This window comes from Lichenostomus cassidix, chromosome 2, assembly GCF_008360975.1.
Source record: "Lichenostomus cassidix isolate B80296 chromosome 2, HeHo_3.0, whole genome shotgun sequence".
Lineage (NCBI taxonomy): Eukaryota > Metazoa > Chordata > Aves > Passeriformes > Meliphagidae > Lichenostomus > Lichenostomus cassidix.
In genome coordinates this window covers 113,427,427-113,441,928 of record NC_139482.1, presented here as the reverse complement: position 1 = coordinate 113,441,928, position 14,502 = coordinate 113,427,427, and the positions used below count along the sequence as shown (strand labels likewise).

The window sequence follows — 14,502 nt, the reverse complement described above, 5'->3', positions numbered from 1 at the left end:
TCTTCATTCGTATACTTAAGCACAGAACAAAAGCATGGAGACACTGAGATGCAACTTGCAGCAAACCATGGAGAGACCTCGTCTTTCCCAGAAATTCTCATAGCCTGTTCTGCTTAATCACCTGAATTGCATTACCGCATTACCTTTTAAAACATTCCCAGGAAAAACTCAGTCCTTCTAAAGGTCTGATCAACCTCTATTACTTTAGAAGGATGGCTTTTATAGAAGACACTCTAAGAATACTCAAAGCTAATATGGGGCTAGTTTTATATACTAAAAGTGAAAAACATATTTCCAAATCCTGCAATGTTTGAAGTCTTTTCCATGGGTAACTTGTATTTTTTAAGCCTCTGACTGGAGAGATGTTTAGTTGACAGTTCCCACAGGTAATGGAACAATTGTGGAGGGATGGATTTGGCACTGGAAGTCAGGAAATCCTCTGTTTCCCTGTCACTACCTTTGTCTTTCACCTTACTTCTGCCCTGAGAAACACAAAAAGTAGTGAAAGTTGCATAAATTCTGTCCCTGCTTTTCCAAATTTCCTGTATCTGATGTTTAATAGATTTGTTATGATTAAAACAAATCCCAGACATGTGAATGTATGTCACTTGAAGATCATTAATATAAATACAACTCGGAGAACTGTTTCCCAAAAAGCCACACAAATGCCAAATTTCAAAATGCTAAACAATTCTCTAAAGAAATCATCAAATCTAGCTGGCAGTGAACAGAATGCAAGCTCTCCTAAATCACTGTGTGTCCCCAAAGACCCTTGTCACTTCCCACATCCACTCTTTACCTAAAGATAGCAATGAGCTGTAACATTACACAGCACACAGAAGCATCTAATTTAGGTATATAAATTATTAATCATCATTGTCATTTCCATTACATATGGAATGATAGCTGGTTGTTCCTTTGGTCAGCTCTGCAAAAGAGCAAGCAAGTTACATCTTTTCATACCTGCATAAGCACGTGCTTTGGGAACAGGCTCCTCCTATTAACTTAGAGCTGGCAAAGTTCTGGTTCCAACACCATTCCTCACCGATGTTGCTCACTTTGAAATGTCATCATAATAAACAAGCATCCTCTCTGGTTTGTTTCATAACCAGGAATTCATTGCTGAATCATTTCAGCTTCCCCTCACTGTAATCTGCTGCTTTTGCCACATAATTCCTGATTACAGCATGGGACACCTGGAGTTAGGTTACCCACCTGTTTTGCATAGTTTGACACTTTGTTTGGAACCACAGCACATTGAGGCTTTTGAGATCTACCGTTGACCTCAGTGGTTGTATTTCAGCTTCCCCTTTTGCTGGCACCTAAGTAGAATATTCAACAGTTAACTGTGCATAGAAGGATCTCCCTTCCCTACAAATATTCACACTGACAGTGTACTCTTTTCCACCATATTTCTTGGAGTAAATGACATCAAATTTTGTCATCCTGTCTATCGTTTTATTTTAGCTCAACTGAAAAATATCTTATGAATCCTCATAAACTGTAAACTGAATAGTGTATACAACATAGATGTGTGGATAAGAGCACACTCTGAATTCCTTCCATTTCTTTCCTTTTATGATTGGCCAATAAACAATAATAAGTGTCACTTATTTGAAATGGGAAGTACAGCAAATAAATAGTGTTTTCATCATTGCCTTTTTACATAAACAGTGAGTGGAAGATGTCACAGTGATGGAGACAAGCTGATGTCACAGGAAAAGCACATTCTTACGGACCTAAGTAGGTGTTTGGCTTTCTATTCAAACTTTGGGAAAACAATATTGATGGTACAGTGGTACAGGATTGCAGGTTACAATTGGATAATGCCCGTATGGAAAACTGAGGACCCACAAATGCCATTTTAATAAAGGTGTAAATTGATAATCGTGAGATTCCCTGTTTTAGGGAGGCACATTTATGATCAGCATCTGCCTTTTTGCTCCCATCCCGGCAAGCTGGAGAACAATAATTCATGATAGAAATTAAGAAGTCTTTAACTTTGTACCTCCAGCGAAGTAGCAGCAGAGAGAAAAGAGCACACTTTCTCTCCGAGCCCTCGGCCGGATAGTTCCCCAGGCGGGATGGAGCCTGCGGTGCCTCCCCGCTGGCAGGGCTGAAGGGGTGTGGGAGAGCCACGGATGTGGCAGCAGCAGCGGCAGCAGCAGCGGCAGGATGTCCCGCCGTGGCAGCGGGCGCTGCCGCCCAGCAGGTGCCCTCGGGAAGCCACCCAGGCTCGGTGCCCTGTGCCGCAGAGCCGGCTGGCCCCGCTGGCATCCCGCAGCCGCCCGGCCGGGAAGCGCCGCCTGCCCAGCCCCGCAACCGCAGCTCCCCGGGCCGCCTCCGCACCCACCCCCGCCCCAGCAGGGAACCAAGCCCTGGGGGCGGGACGGGCAGGGCCAGGCCCGTTTTAGTCCCGGCGGGCAGGAAGGTGTGGGGCAGTAGGGAGCCGGCGGTGAGCACGGGGTGACCGGGAGCAGGTAGGGGACGGAGATGTCACTACTGCGATGGGGCCGGGAATGGACCAAGGGGCCGCAGGGACGGGACGGGACGGTGCCGGCGCTTCTTCTTCTAAGCCTCTCCTATCCCGTCCCAAGCATGGTACAGGGAGTGCTGCTGCCTAATGCAGGATGAAAACCAAGGCTCAGGTCAGGTCAAAACTGCCAGGCCAGGCTGTTCCCTGCAGCAGGTCACTGGCTGGCAAATGGAAATACGTGCTGTGATTTCGGTCGGACGGCACTGGGAAATACCCATGTTGCGGGAATGTTCCGCTTTCCTGCCTTCCGAAACAGGTCACAAAGTTTTCCGCGAAGGAGGTCACCTTCCTTCCTAAGCTTGCTATCACACCAGTGTGTTCAGTATTTTTTTGTTCACCTTGCAACACCTGGCTGTGAAAACAAAGAGCTCTACAGCTACTGCCGCAACATACCTGCCTAAAATGTGTGTTACTAAGCCTTTTTAAAAACAGAGATGGAAGCTGAGGAATCCGGGATGAAACAGGTCTGCAGAATCTAGAGGATGTCATTTGCTTTAATCCTACTAGTAAAGGCAGCTTTAAAAAACAAGTCTTTAATAATATGTTTTGTACCCACACAGAAGAACACTGCGAAAGAACTTACTGTTTGAAGATCAACCTCTTTTTTACCGTCCAGATCTCAGTGTTGCAACGTATTGTGTTTCTGGGTTTACACAACAGAAGAGTGGTGCTTCTACCTGACAAATCATGTGCAACTTCAGATGCATCCAGAAATTTCTACAGTACCTGAAATGTTCAATGTTTTTACTCATCAAAAACATCTTCTCTGTATTTCCTCCATGCAAAAAATGTTTTGCTGGTGAAATAGTACTTATTACTGGCTCTGCAAATGGGATCGGAAGGCAGGTTGCCTTAAAACTGGCGCCTTTGGGAGTAACCCTGGTACTTTGGGACATCGATGATGAGGGCAACAAAGAAACAAGCAGATTAGCCCACGAGAAGGGAGCCAGCTGCGTGTTTGTGTACCATTGTGACTGCAGCAATAGGGAGGAGGTCTATGAACAGGCAGAGAAGGTAAGGTCTGACTTCTTGCTTCTTTTTAATAGAATACTGGATTAAATTTATTGGTTTTTAGAAATCTGAATATTCCCCAGAGGGAAGTAATCATCTCTTTGACAAGTAGTTTCCAGATGGAACTTAAACTGTATTTGCTGCAAAGGCACTGGGTTTAGTCAGTTCTGTTGACATTTATCCATTTCCAGTCTTCATTGTGAAATAGTATTGTTTAAGAGCTGCAGAAATTATCTCCATATATCAGCTTATTTAGGCTTTAAAATTTCGTTAAGGTATAAATAAATAATTTAAAAAATAAATGACCAGTTAGTGGATATTGTAAAAGAGAGGTTCCCTCCTTTCCTTGTTTCTTTTGAAAACTAATTCTTTAAGGTTGATGTAGGGTGTTATGTTTTCAGAAATGTCATTAGAATGTGGCTGGTCTCAAGTCAAAATGATGATTCAGCTTCAGTTCATTTTCTGATCCATACAGATGGAGAATAAAGTAGGGAAGAGATCCATTTTCAATGAAACCCTTCTGCTGTTCTGACATATGCTTTTTCAACTATTACTTCGTTATTATTATTATTTTCAGAGTTCAGAAGTTGGACACTGAAGTAACATTAATTTTTACTTTTCCTTAAACTGCCTTAGAATAATTCTCAGTACAACTTCACTAATAATCCAGATAGCTACTCTTTCACTTTATCCAAGTGAAAACTTCTGCTAAATTCTCAATGTATGCGCTTATATATACATGCCTATCAAGTCACATCTTTGGCATTTTGTGTCTGAAGGCATACATCAGAGGAAACAGCTAAAATATTTCATGACATATGGATGATGATAGATTGTTTTAGAATAGTCTTGAAATGTAACATTAATTTTTTACAAGTTGCAAGTGAAAAGGTGGGGAGTTGGGGGCCTAAGCCTTCTATTATGTTGATGTTGCTTTTAATGTTAACCAAATCAGATTAAGTCTTTATGAGCAAGGTTATGAAAGTTTGAAACAATTGTTTTGCTCAAGAAATGTTCTTGAGGAAAAGTGCCTCTAACCATTACGTTTGATTCAGCATCTGTACGTATTTGGAACTGCAGTTCTCACGCTTGCAGTCAGCAAGGGATTATTTTGCCCATTCTCGTAATTAGCATGTGGGGTACAGGTCATTAACACTGCACAGAAAAATATTCCACTTGGGGCCATTGGTGCTAGGTGTTGAGCACCACAGGTGGTATCCTGGAATTACCTGGGCAGTAGTAATGAGGATATATTTATTGTACCATAATAGTATGTCTGCAGAGATGAGCAAAGTATTCAGTGTTCCACCCTGTGCTGACTCAACATGCAGGGCTCGAGGAAGATAATTTTGCCAGGGACTTGGTCAGTACATGTGATGTGATCCTCTCACCTGGGTGGGACATTGATAATGACTGTGAAAAATTTGGAAGTAGTAATTTCCACAATCTTAGTAGCTATTATCACTTTACAGTGAGATGAAATGTCTGTCTGAGCAACTTGTGGGCAGTACTTCAAATGCAACATTTGATTTACTGGGATCAACAAACAGCATTTCTTCTTGAAATTTCTTTTTGCAAGTACAAAAATACCCTACAATTTACAAAGATCAAGTCTCTTTAAAGATAATATTTTAAATTGGCAATTAACCCTTATTCCCATGAATACTATCTCCTTCTTGCAAAAACATGCACCAAAATGAGTAATTTAAGCTTATGTAGTTAATTTCTCTGTTGGACTTCATTATCCATACTCAACATATTGAAATTGTTTCTTTGCCCTTATTTTAGCTCAGTATTAAAAGGTTTGTTTTGTGCCCTCAAGTAATTTTTGTCTCCAAACTCATTGACCAAATCAGGTACTGGACTCCAGCCTTCAGAATTTGCTGTGCCCACATCAACAAACACTAATCTGAAGTGCACAGACTGACCTGCCAACAGAAACTTAAAGAGCAGTTTACAGTTTAAAAATGGATGTTAACAGATCAAATTATTGTTAACAATTCCAACATATTCATAGATATTTGCATGTATTGATCAGTCATGGTGGAGACAGACATTAGATCAAGAGTTTTTGTATTATGGGCCTGCTCTACTCTTGCAAATACCTGCAAAATTTTGATTGGCAATATGAAATGCCTTGAGCTTGGATACAGAAGAGAAAGCAATAGCAAGAAAGTTCAATTGATTGTTTTTATGTGGTATACTCACTGCAGAAAAACCTAGGTATTTTCCCACAATGTAAGTTTTCTTTCTAGGAAACAAAAAAAGACTACTGAGGTCCCTAAAGAAGAGGTTTTAGAATAAACTGGTCAAGTGAACAGCAACTGATTTTCAGGAACAGGCAGTGTCAGTTTAGGAATTCCAAAGGAAATCAGACATGCATCTGATGGGCTAGAAATGCGGGATATATGTTTTACTATAACAGATAATCAGAGAAAAAAGCACAGTAAATATGGCAGTCTTAAAGGGCATTTGAGAGAACACAAACCAGCTACAAACCTATCTTACAGACACTGGTAGAAATTACATACGGAGAAGAATTAATGAATACCCAAATAAATACATAATGTAGAATAATCAGTTTGACTTTTTCTAAATGGAAGTCAATCTTTACGCATATTTTGTAGTAGTGAGTAAACAGGACAAATGATGCCATGTTTAATAAAATGTTGCCATTGGTGAAGATATGTTGTTATGTGAAGGAAGAGAGGATCATCACATGGATTGACATAGCAGTTAAAACAGTGGAAAGTACAGATGTATTCCACAAAGGAAGAATTGAGTATTCCAGCCATACCCAGCAGTGTTTAGATTTGCATTTGTCTGTGCAGGTGGAAAGGTGCAAGTATCTGAGTCCTACTTGTCTATGACAATAAAATAGCAAACAAGTCTTCCCTGAACGCTAAGGTTCTCTGAGAGAGCAAAAGGAAGGTCACATGTTGAGGCATCAGATTCAAGCACCTGTTTCCAAATTGCCAGACAGCAACACATGTGCAATTTTTATGTGTTGGTGCTCATACTATCATTTTTGAGGCCCCCCAGATATCCATCCACCTTTAGCAAGGAATTCTCTTCAGTAAGACTGATTCTTCATACTACAAGTAAAACTTGGATATCTGCTTTCATAAAAATCGAAATCATGGGACAAAATCTTTTAAAAAAATCTCAAATGGAGCTAATGGTGATTTTAGCTCTCCATTGCATGGTAGATGCTTTTGTACTCAGAGGATTGGTATCCCCCAGTTATTTGAGCTGAATTCTTTCCAGTTCAGTAAAAATTAAAGGGAAAATAGGTTGAACAGCCTTGGCAGAGGAATTCAGGTTCTCACAATACCAAAATAGGGAACTGGAAATATTCAGATTGCAGTTAAAGCATGCTCACAGGGCCTAAGCTTCATAACTTACTACCTTAGGTTTTTGTGGAAGCCAAAATATCCTGCAGTTCAAGTAGCAATTAGACAAATATAGGGAGGGGGCAGGGTGGATAATTGCCGGGATATATTAAATACAATGATGTAGATACCTTATACTTATAAAAAGATCCTAAGTTGCAGCACGTGAAAAGTTAAGTACACCAGAGACCTTAGAGTCTGGGTCCCTTTGTCATTGCTTTCCACCATGAGACAGGGGCAAGGTCTTGCCTTATGATGTGGACCTTTGATCTGATGCAATACCAAAGTTCTTACATACTTATGTTTACAGAAGAGATATCAATTATTGTAAATATTACCAAACATTTTCATAAATGAAGTACAAGAGGCAAGTCTACCTTCTAAAGCTTTCTGTTTATCCTTTTCTTTTAATTATTCAGGTCAGAAAAGAAGTTGGGGATGTTACTATTCTAATCAATAATGCTGGCATACTGATTGGGAAAAAGTTCTGTGATCTTACAGATGAAGATTTTGAAAAGACCTTCAGAACCAACTTCTTCTCGCAAGTCTGGGTAAAGTTTTTTGTGGTTTTTTCACTTCTGAGTAACCAAAAGGTACAGACAAGTATTTTTGTGTGAAAATCACCATGGTTGCATCTACCTTAAAAACTCAACTTGGAATAGGGATATGAAGGACCTCAGTTGGGGGAATATATGTTTCCATAATCATCCTGTAATTAGAGACACAGCACACTGACAATCTCCCCAGGATGTCTCAGTAAGGTTAGCACAAACCTGCCTGGGCACTCTGGTAAATCAAAGTTTGTGCAACTGTATCATGAAATATGCTCTACCTGTAGCAGCTGTGATTGAAGGTAGTGCTGATATGATGGCACATGACTTCCCTGCTCCTGATGTTTGCTGGCATCAGAAGGCTTTGCCTAACAGACTTGCAGCATTCAATGAGACACAGCCATGGTTTACTGGCAGATTTGGCAGTGTTACATTTAGAGGTGGACTCAATGATCTCTAAGGTCTTTTCCAGCCTAGATGATTCCATGGGTTTTATGTTGCACATGTTGGTGTCAGTCTTCAGGCTGTGCTTTCATTCCTAGTCACCATCTGATTAAATGAAATGACATTGAAAACTAATATGGCTTGTAAGAATTTGTTTTGTTTTCTTACCTCTGGAGGAATTCGCAGTTATTTGGGGTTTCAGTTGAATTTAGGAGCGTTAACATGTGAGAGAGTGTTACTATTGCCCCCTCTTACACTTTTTGGTTACATGCCTGAGTGAACAGCCTGCATCAGGGAATAATATGGGATTGTAACTCCTTTGTTAAAAGGCAGTTCTCTATAGGAATTCATTGCAGATAGAAGTTCTCTAAGCATTCCCCAGCCACACTGCATCATTCTTCCAAATACGTGAGGAAAATTAACTCACAAAGGTGTTTCTCCTGATAGGTCTGAAGAAACACAGGGCAGGAGGACAGTGAGGTGCTAGGCACTCACTTCTGGAGCTGAACAGGATTTCTCAGCTATTGAAAAAATAATTGTTGCTGCTCTTGTCTCTTTATTTCCCCCTTCATAAAACACCAGCATTCTTCCCAGCTAGTATCACCCACTGTGGTGTTCTGGAGGGCTGGAATTGTCAGGCAGCTCAGTTTCTAAGAAAAAGCGCTCACAGACAGATGAACACCCCTCGATGTGTTGACTTCTGGCTCCCTCTTGTGTATCAAACATTTGGCAAGTCTCAAAGAGACAAACTGTGAGGAACAAGGAAGAAGAGAAAATACAAACTTTGCTGCTTTGAATAAGATTATTTTAATGCTGTTGGATCTTGATATAGAGGACAGTCATTCATGGGAATGCTGTCTCTCATTTAGAAATTGTTACAGAGACAAAAGGTCAGTTGGGCTTCATGTATAATGAAGGCCCAGAAAGCAAATCAGACTGTGTAGCCTAATTCTGGAATGCAATATTTTTGTCATGCCTGTTTATAAAGAGGATTTTCAAATAAATATATTTCTATTCCTTTAGACTTGTAAGGCCTTTCTTCCAGCCATGGTGGCCTGCAACCGTGGGCATCTGGTTAGCACAGCCAGTGCAGCTGGATTAATTGGACTCTATAGGATGTCAGGTCAGTATTGTTAACTGCCATTACAAATTAGATCTACATAAATAATCACTTTTCTCAGAGACCACATAAATGCTTGGCTTAAGCAGCCTGAACTGACAAGACCCTGTGGATGCCAAAGGTGATGGTGTACTGAAGTGTGATGGTGTCACATCGCCTGAGTGACACAGGGAGCTCTCTGCAGATTTTACAGTCTTATTGCAGACTGTCTTTACTCCACAGAAGAAGGGCAATAGAGCTAATACATGTGCACTGGGAGGGAGCCCTGCATATAGGTTTTCTAACATGACAGGTTTTCTGCAGATGAATGTTCAGACACTTGAGACCCAGACATGGGTTATACTGGGAACTATACATTTACCTGGAAAATGGTTTTCAAGTGCAGAAGGCATTTTGGCAGAATTTTCAATAAAATTAATTTGAATGAAGGTTGCTTTAAGCTGTTTGTAAACTCAAAATTCTCAGCTGTTTCTCTCAGGAGAGCAGTCTGCTACAGTCCTGCCTATTTCATCAGTCTGGTTCTGCTGCCCAGTCTCTCCTCAAGCCTCTCTTACATGCTGATTGTATCTCTGAGGTCACCCTATGGGAATTCAAACCTGAGTGTAATAAGTGTCTCTTCCTTCTTCTGCTGATTGGTGGCATTACTGTAGTGTTTATTTGCCACCTCTTATTGAGGGCTTGTATTTGGTACTGATAATATGGGTCACGTTCAGCTGTCATCATATAACTGTAAGGCTTATGGGAGAGGACCTGCCCATGCATGCATTATAACCTTTTACACCTTAGATATGTATTTTTAGGCTGTGTGATTCCATCATTCACTGGGGATGAACTCCTGAAGAATAAGAAACTACCTCTGATGCCAGTCTTTGAAATCCGTCTTTTAGCAAAATTGGATTTCATTGCATCTAACTATTTTCACACACCTTTGAAAAAGCCTAGGAAAACAAACGTAAAGCAGTATACTAAAATACTCTCTTACAGTTCAGGAATTGTAGAATAATTTGTGTTGGAAGCAATCTCTGAAGGTCACTTGCTCCATATCCCCATTTAAACAGTCCCAGCTTAGATCAGGTTGTACAGGGCTGTGTGAGGGCAAGTTTGGATCATCTCCAAAATGCAGTTGCATACATTCATCAAACAAGAAAAATCAGACTAGATTCAGTCTTCCTGGGCAAACAAAATGGTATTGTAGTTGCAGCGCAAATCAGTAGCAATAGGCTGAAGCAGCATTTATAAGAAGGGTATTTTTACTTTACCACCAGAAACAGCTCTTTCTGAAATGAAACCTGTAATATTAGAAGTTGAAGACATTCTGCACTGAAAGAATGCCTGGTTTGTATATGAGTATCCAGAAATGTACAGAAAATTATGAATAAGCTCATCTTCCTATATCTCTCCATAGCACACTGAAAAACTAAACTCTTCTGAAAATATTTTTCTCCATTTGCAACTGTGTGTCATTCATGGGAAGAGCCATTCATCTCAGGAGTTGGCATCACCAATATGCTTAAAAAAAAATTACAAGAGGGTTATAGATAGAACTAAATAATATTGTGGCTTACATAGTATAACGAAGAGTTCGATTCTGTATATAGCTTTTACTGTGGTGCTTTTGACATTTTGCATATTTCTTCTTTCTTCACTTTTCAGATTATTCTGCAAGTAAGAGTGCAATCATTGGAATGATGGAAGCCATAAATTCAGAACTCTACCACGGAGGAAAATGTGGCATTAAAACCACAATCATTTGCCCTTATTTTATCAGTACTCGGTTAGCTAAAGGCTTCAAAAGCGCGTAAGTAAAGCTTAGGTTTGTACGATTTCATATATAAACAATAATCCCCACACACCAGGTATATCCTGTTTGGCTTCTGGCTGGTTGGTTTGATTTTCAGTTCAGTATTTTTTCCCTGTTGGCACAAACTATGTCTTTGACAAAAAGAAATGCAAGTCTTGCATACAGTTAATAACAGAGACTATGTAATAACCTCCCAGCCAAGGAACAGTTAGGGATTCACAGCACTATTTAAGGGCTAAGGGAATCTTATTTGTCAGGGGAGTAGCCACTGCTGATGTTCTCTGCCCCAAGGGATTTTGGCAGTGTAATTACAGTTAGGGCTGTCAGGGTAGCCATGACCTGTCCTTATTAACTGTGCCCCACTGCCTGAACTAGCACATACTGTGCTTGGGAGTGAGAATGGCTGTGGTGATGCTATCTGCTGGCTGCTCTGTGGCTGCAGTGATGGCAGAGGCTGCAAGCACTCAATGAGCCATTGCAAGAGTGCAGTACCTGTGATCTTGGCTTTTCAGTGCCCTGCTCCTGCTTCCACCATCCCTCATTGTGCAGCAGCAGATGTATGCAGAGCAGAGCCCTTCTCCTGCCTGCTGACAAGTCTGGTGCTCCTGTGTATTTAGCTGTCACCTCAGCATTTACTGTAGAAAAGAATTGCTGGAGCAACGATGCCTAGAATAGCACAAAATATGGCTGAGCTCAGAAGTTTCCAAAGCTGCAATCACAGTCAGCTTACAAAAAAGTTTTAAAACATAATATAGTCAATGTGTTTTCAATTGATTTTGATGATGGCATGAACAAAAAGATTTGGAGATTCCTTATCAAGACTACTTGAGGGGACGAGGGGAAATGCATCAATCATTTAATTATGTATGTGTGTGTATTTATCTCAAAAGTGAAGTTGTATAATTTCATAACCCTTTTTTCTAATTTTACAGAAAACCCTGGTTGTTTCCTGTTTATGATCCAGAGTATGCAGCCTGCAGGATTGTGGATGCAATTAAAAAGAAGAAATTTTATCTAATCATGCCTCCAGCTGTATACTTACTTGGTCTGAAAATGTAAGCATGTGACTTTTCTTCTGGCATTACCTTCTTTCCTTTCCCATATGCTTCTAAAATCAGCAGGAGCATTTAGTCCAAATAGTCCTTTAGTTAATATTCCTTCAGTATATCCAGTTAGATGTACCCAATTTCAAAGAAACAGCAAGTTTGATTTTTTTCATAATCTAGGTGAATAACATTCATATGATGACTTCTGTCTTCTGTCTCTGGCTACTTAAAACACTTAAGTTAAGTGCACTTAAGTCTTAAGCTGCACTTGGGTATAGAAAATTCAAAAATTTTCCTGAGACAGTTCACTGGGAGCAATGCCCAGTCTGGCACTTCCTACTTCTAGTCACTGCCTCCACTGAAGGCTGGCCTGTCACAAAATGTTTTGGTCTGTCATTTGTTTCCCCATTCATAATATTGAAGAATGAAATGTGATATTGACAGACATTAGAAGTATTGAGCACATATATTATATTTGTCATTTCTTTATTCCTAGAGTACTTTTTTTGTAAAAAAACCAAAAATATGCTAACTCAATGTTTGTCTCCTCAGTTTCCTTCCTAGAAAAGTGACACTATTCCTCGAGTCTTACGTTAAGTTCCCTGAGAGCATGGAAGAAGCCTATGGTCGGAAGAAAAAGGATTGAAACCAAAAGTATTCTGAAGACCTCATCTAATGGAACATTTTCAGTATAAAAGCACTATAAATCATGTTTATTCCTTGGCAAATATTTACTTCTTCTATGCTATTTTACATTAGTCAGCATTACTTTTAAATCTTCAGAGTTTTCTTTTATGACTTCATGTTTGGCAATTTTATGAGTAACTTTTGAAAAATCACAAAATTTAAACTCACATATGAATTTTTTTAAGTGACCAAGCAACAACTTTGCATGGACTGTACAATTTTCAGACTGAAACTTCAATGAGGTGTCCTGTTTGTCCGTGTCGAACACAATTATGTTCTAAATCATGGGAAAAGGAATACTGGAGGAATACCTACAGTATTCTTGGAAAGCTATTAACAAAATTATTTCTTATATTTGGAGAGAAGTCACACCTATAACCTTCAACTGATTTTGAATGAAATTATAACCTAAAGGTCCTAAAGAACAAAAAAAAAAAACTTCACAGTAGCAGAAGTTCAGAGATTAGCTACACAAAATATGTGCTGGTACTTAATTGATAAAAAGCAGTTCTTATGTAAATATTCAGAAAATGGTAACATAATGGTAAAAAAATGTTCATAATTAACTTAATTTAAAAATAAATTAATTAACTGCAGAGCAGAATAGTGAATCTACAAAGCCTAGTTTATAAAACTCTAGGGAATTACAGAGATCATTTAACAGCTATCTACTGCCCACATTTGCAATCATATTTCAATTGTACTTAACTAAACCCATATTTACAGGCTCCCAGTAACAAACACTTATAAGAGTGCACACTATTGAAACCCCAGTGTTTCCAAAGTATGCATGCATTCAATTCTTTCATGTACCTGTAGATATTACAGAGAAAACTTTAGCTGACAGAAGGAGAACTCTAGCTGAAGTTTGGCTCTTCGAAAAGCAAGGCTTTATTGATTTATATTTTTTAAAACTCTCGAGGAGATGACTAATATTTTCTTCGTACTAATGAGACAGGAGCAAAGTCTAAAGTGGTCCCTGCAAATTCAAGTCACTTCCTCAATTGCAAGCAAATATGTTGAGTATTGGAATTTCCTTATTCTGCATGAATGTTACAGTTTGGCTATAGATCTATGATGGTTTTTAAACATTATTCCAGGAGTCAATGCAAATTGACATGACACTGTACTTGTGAATGTACTGTGGGCCTGAATATCTTAATCCATAATTTCATTGCTGGTGCTGCAGAATTTAACAACAGGGCTCATGAGGTGAGAGAAATACATTTTAAAATTACTTGTGAAATGAGACTCCCACTTGAAGTCATGTCACCTGCTGGTGACATTAATACATTGTTCAACTACCCATCATTTAAAATCTGAGGTTTCAGGATGAAATATTTGCAGCCAAGGAGCTCATTGTAAGGGCTCACTTTCCAGGATCCTTTTCTTATTTTCACCTTCTTTAAGTAGAGTTTATCAACCTTACTGTCTAGATATGCAGTTTTAAGTTCACCAACTGTATAGACAGGACATGAGTAGATTAAGAAAAATGTAAAGGAAATAAGAGTCTTACTTTCTAAACTACATTTCACACCTCTTCTGCACAACCACCCTACAAAACCTTATTCTGTACTGCTGCAACCTCAGCCAAGGGCATTCTTGCCTCTATCTTCTTGTCAGGCTAATCTGCTTGTCTCAAGAAGGAATTTGTAAAGCTTATACTTTCTAAGTCTCACACTGATTGGTTAGATCTTCTTATCAGTCCTAGAAATCATAACTCGTTCTTTTCCATGAAAATAGCAGGAAATAAGTTTCTGGGTTTGGGGTTGGTTGTTGGTGGTGCTGGTGTTATGTGGGGGGAGTAGTTTCTCTTTTTTGTACAGAAGTTATACAGATCCAGTAATATAATTCTAAAATTGTAAGCCAAAACCTTCCTGGTAAAGCACAGAAGACGCATTTGGATGAAGTTCA

At 39.5% G+C, this 14,502-nt stretch overlaps 1 protein-coding gene across 1 annotated transcript; it reads left to right on the top strand.

Annotated features, from left to right (window-relative positions):
* The first annotated feature begins 2,551 nt into the window (after positions 1-2,551).
* On the top strand, positions 2,552-13,516 carry LOC146442017 (epidermal retinol dehydrogenase 2-like). The gene is made up of 6 exons (XM_085052874.1): positions 2,552-3,550; positions 7,359-7,490; positions 8,958-9,057; positions 10,708-10,852; positions 11,788-11,910; positions 12,454-13,516. The coding sequence occupies exons 1-6, from the start codon at positions 3,224-3,226 to the stop codon at positions 12,545-12,547; spliced, it is 921 nt and encodes a 306-aa protein (XP_084909000.1). The 5' UTR covers positions 2,552-3,223; the 3' UTR covers positions 12,548-13,516.
* Positions 13,517-14,502: the final 986 nt, after the last annotated feature.

Bases quoted from the DNA above. Each gene is read 5' to 3' on its own strand.
- LOC146442017 (XM_085052874.1), top strand. From the start codon at position 3,224: ATGTGCAACTTCAGATGCATCCAGAAATTTCTACAGTACCTGAAATGT. The intron at 7,491-8,957 runs GTAAAGTTTTTT...CTATTCCTTTAG, and splicing joins ACTTCTTCTCGCAAGTCTGG to ACTTGTAAGGCCTTTCTTCC. The intron at 10,853-11,787 runs GTAAGTAAAGCT...CTAATTTTACAG, and splicing joins GCTAAAGGCTTCAAAAGCGC to AAAACCCTGGTTGTTTCCTG.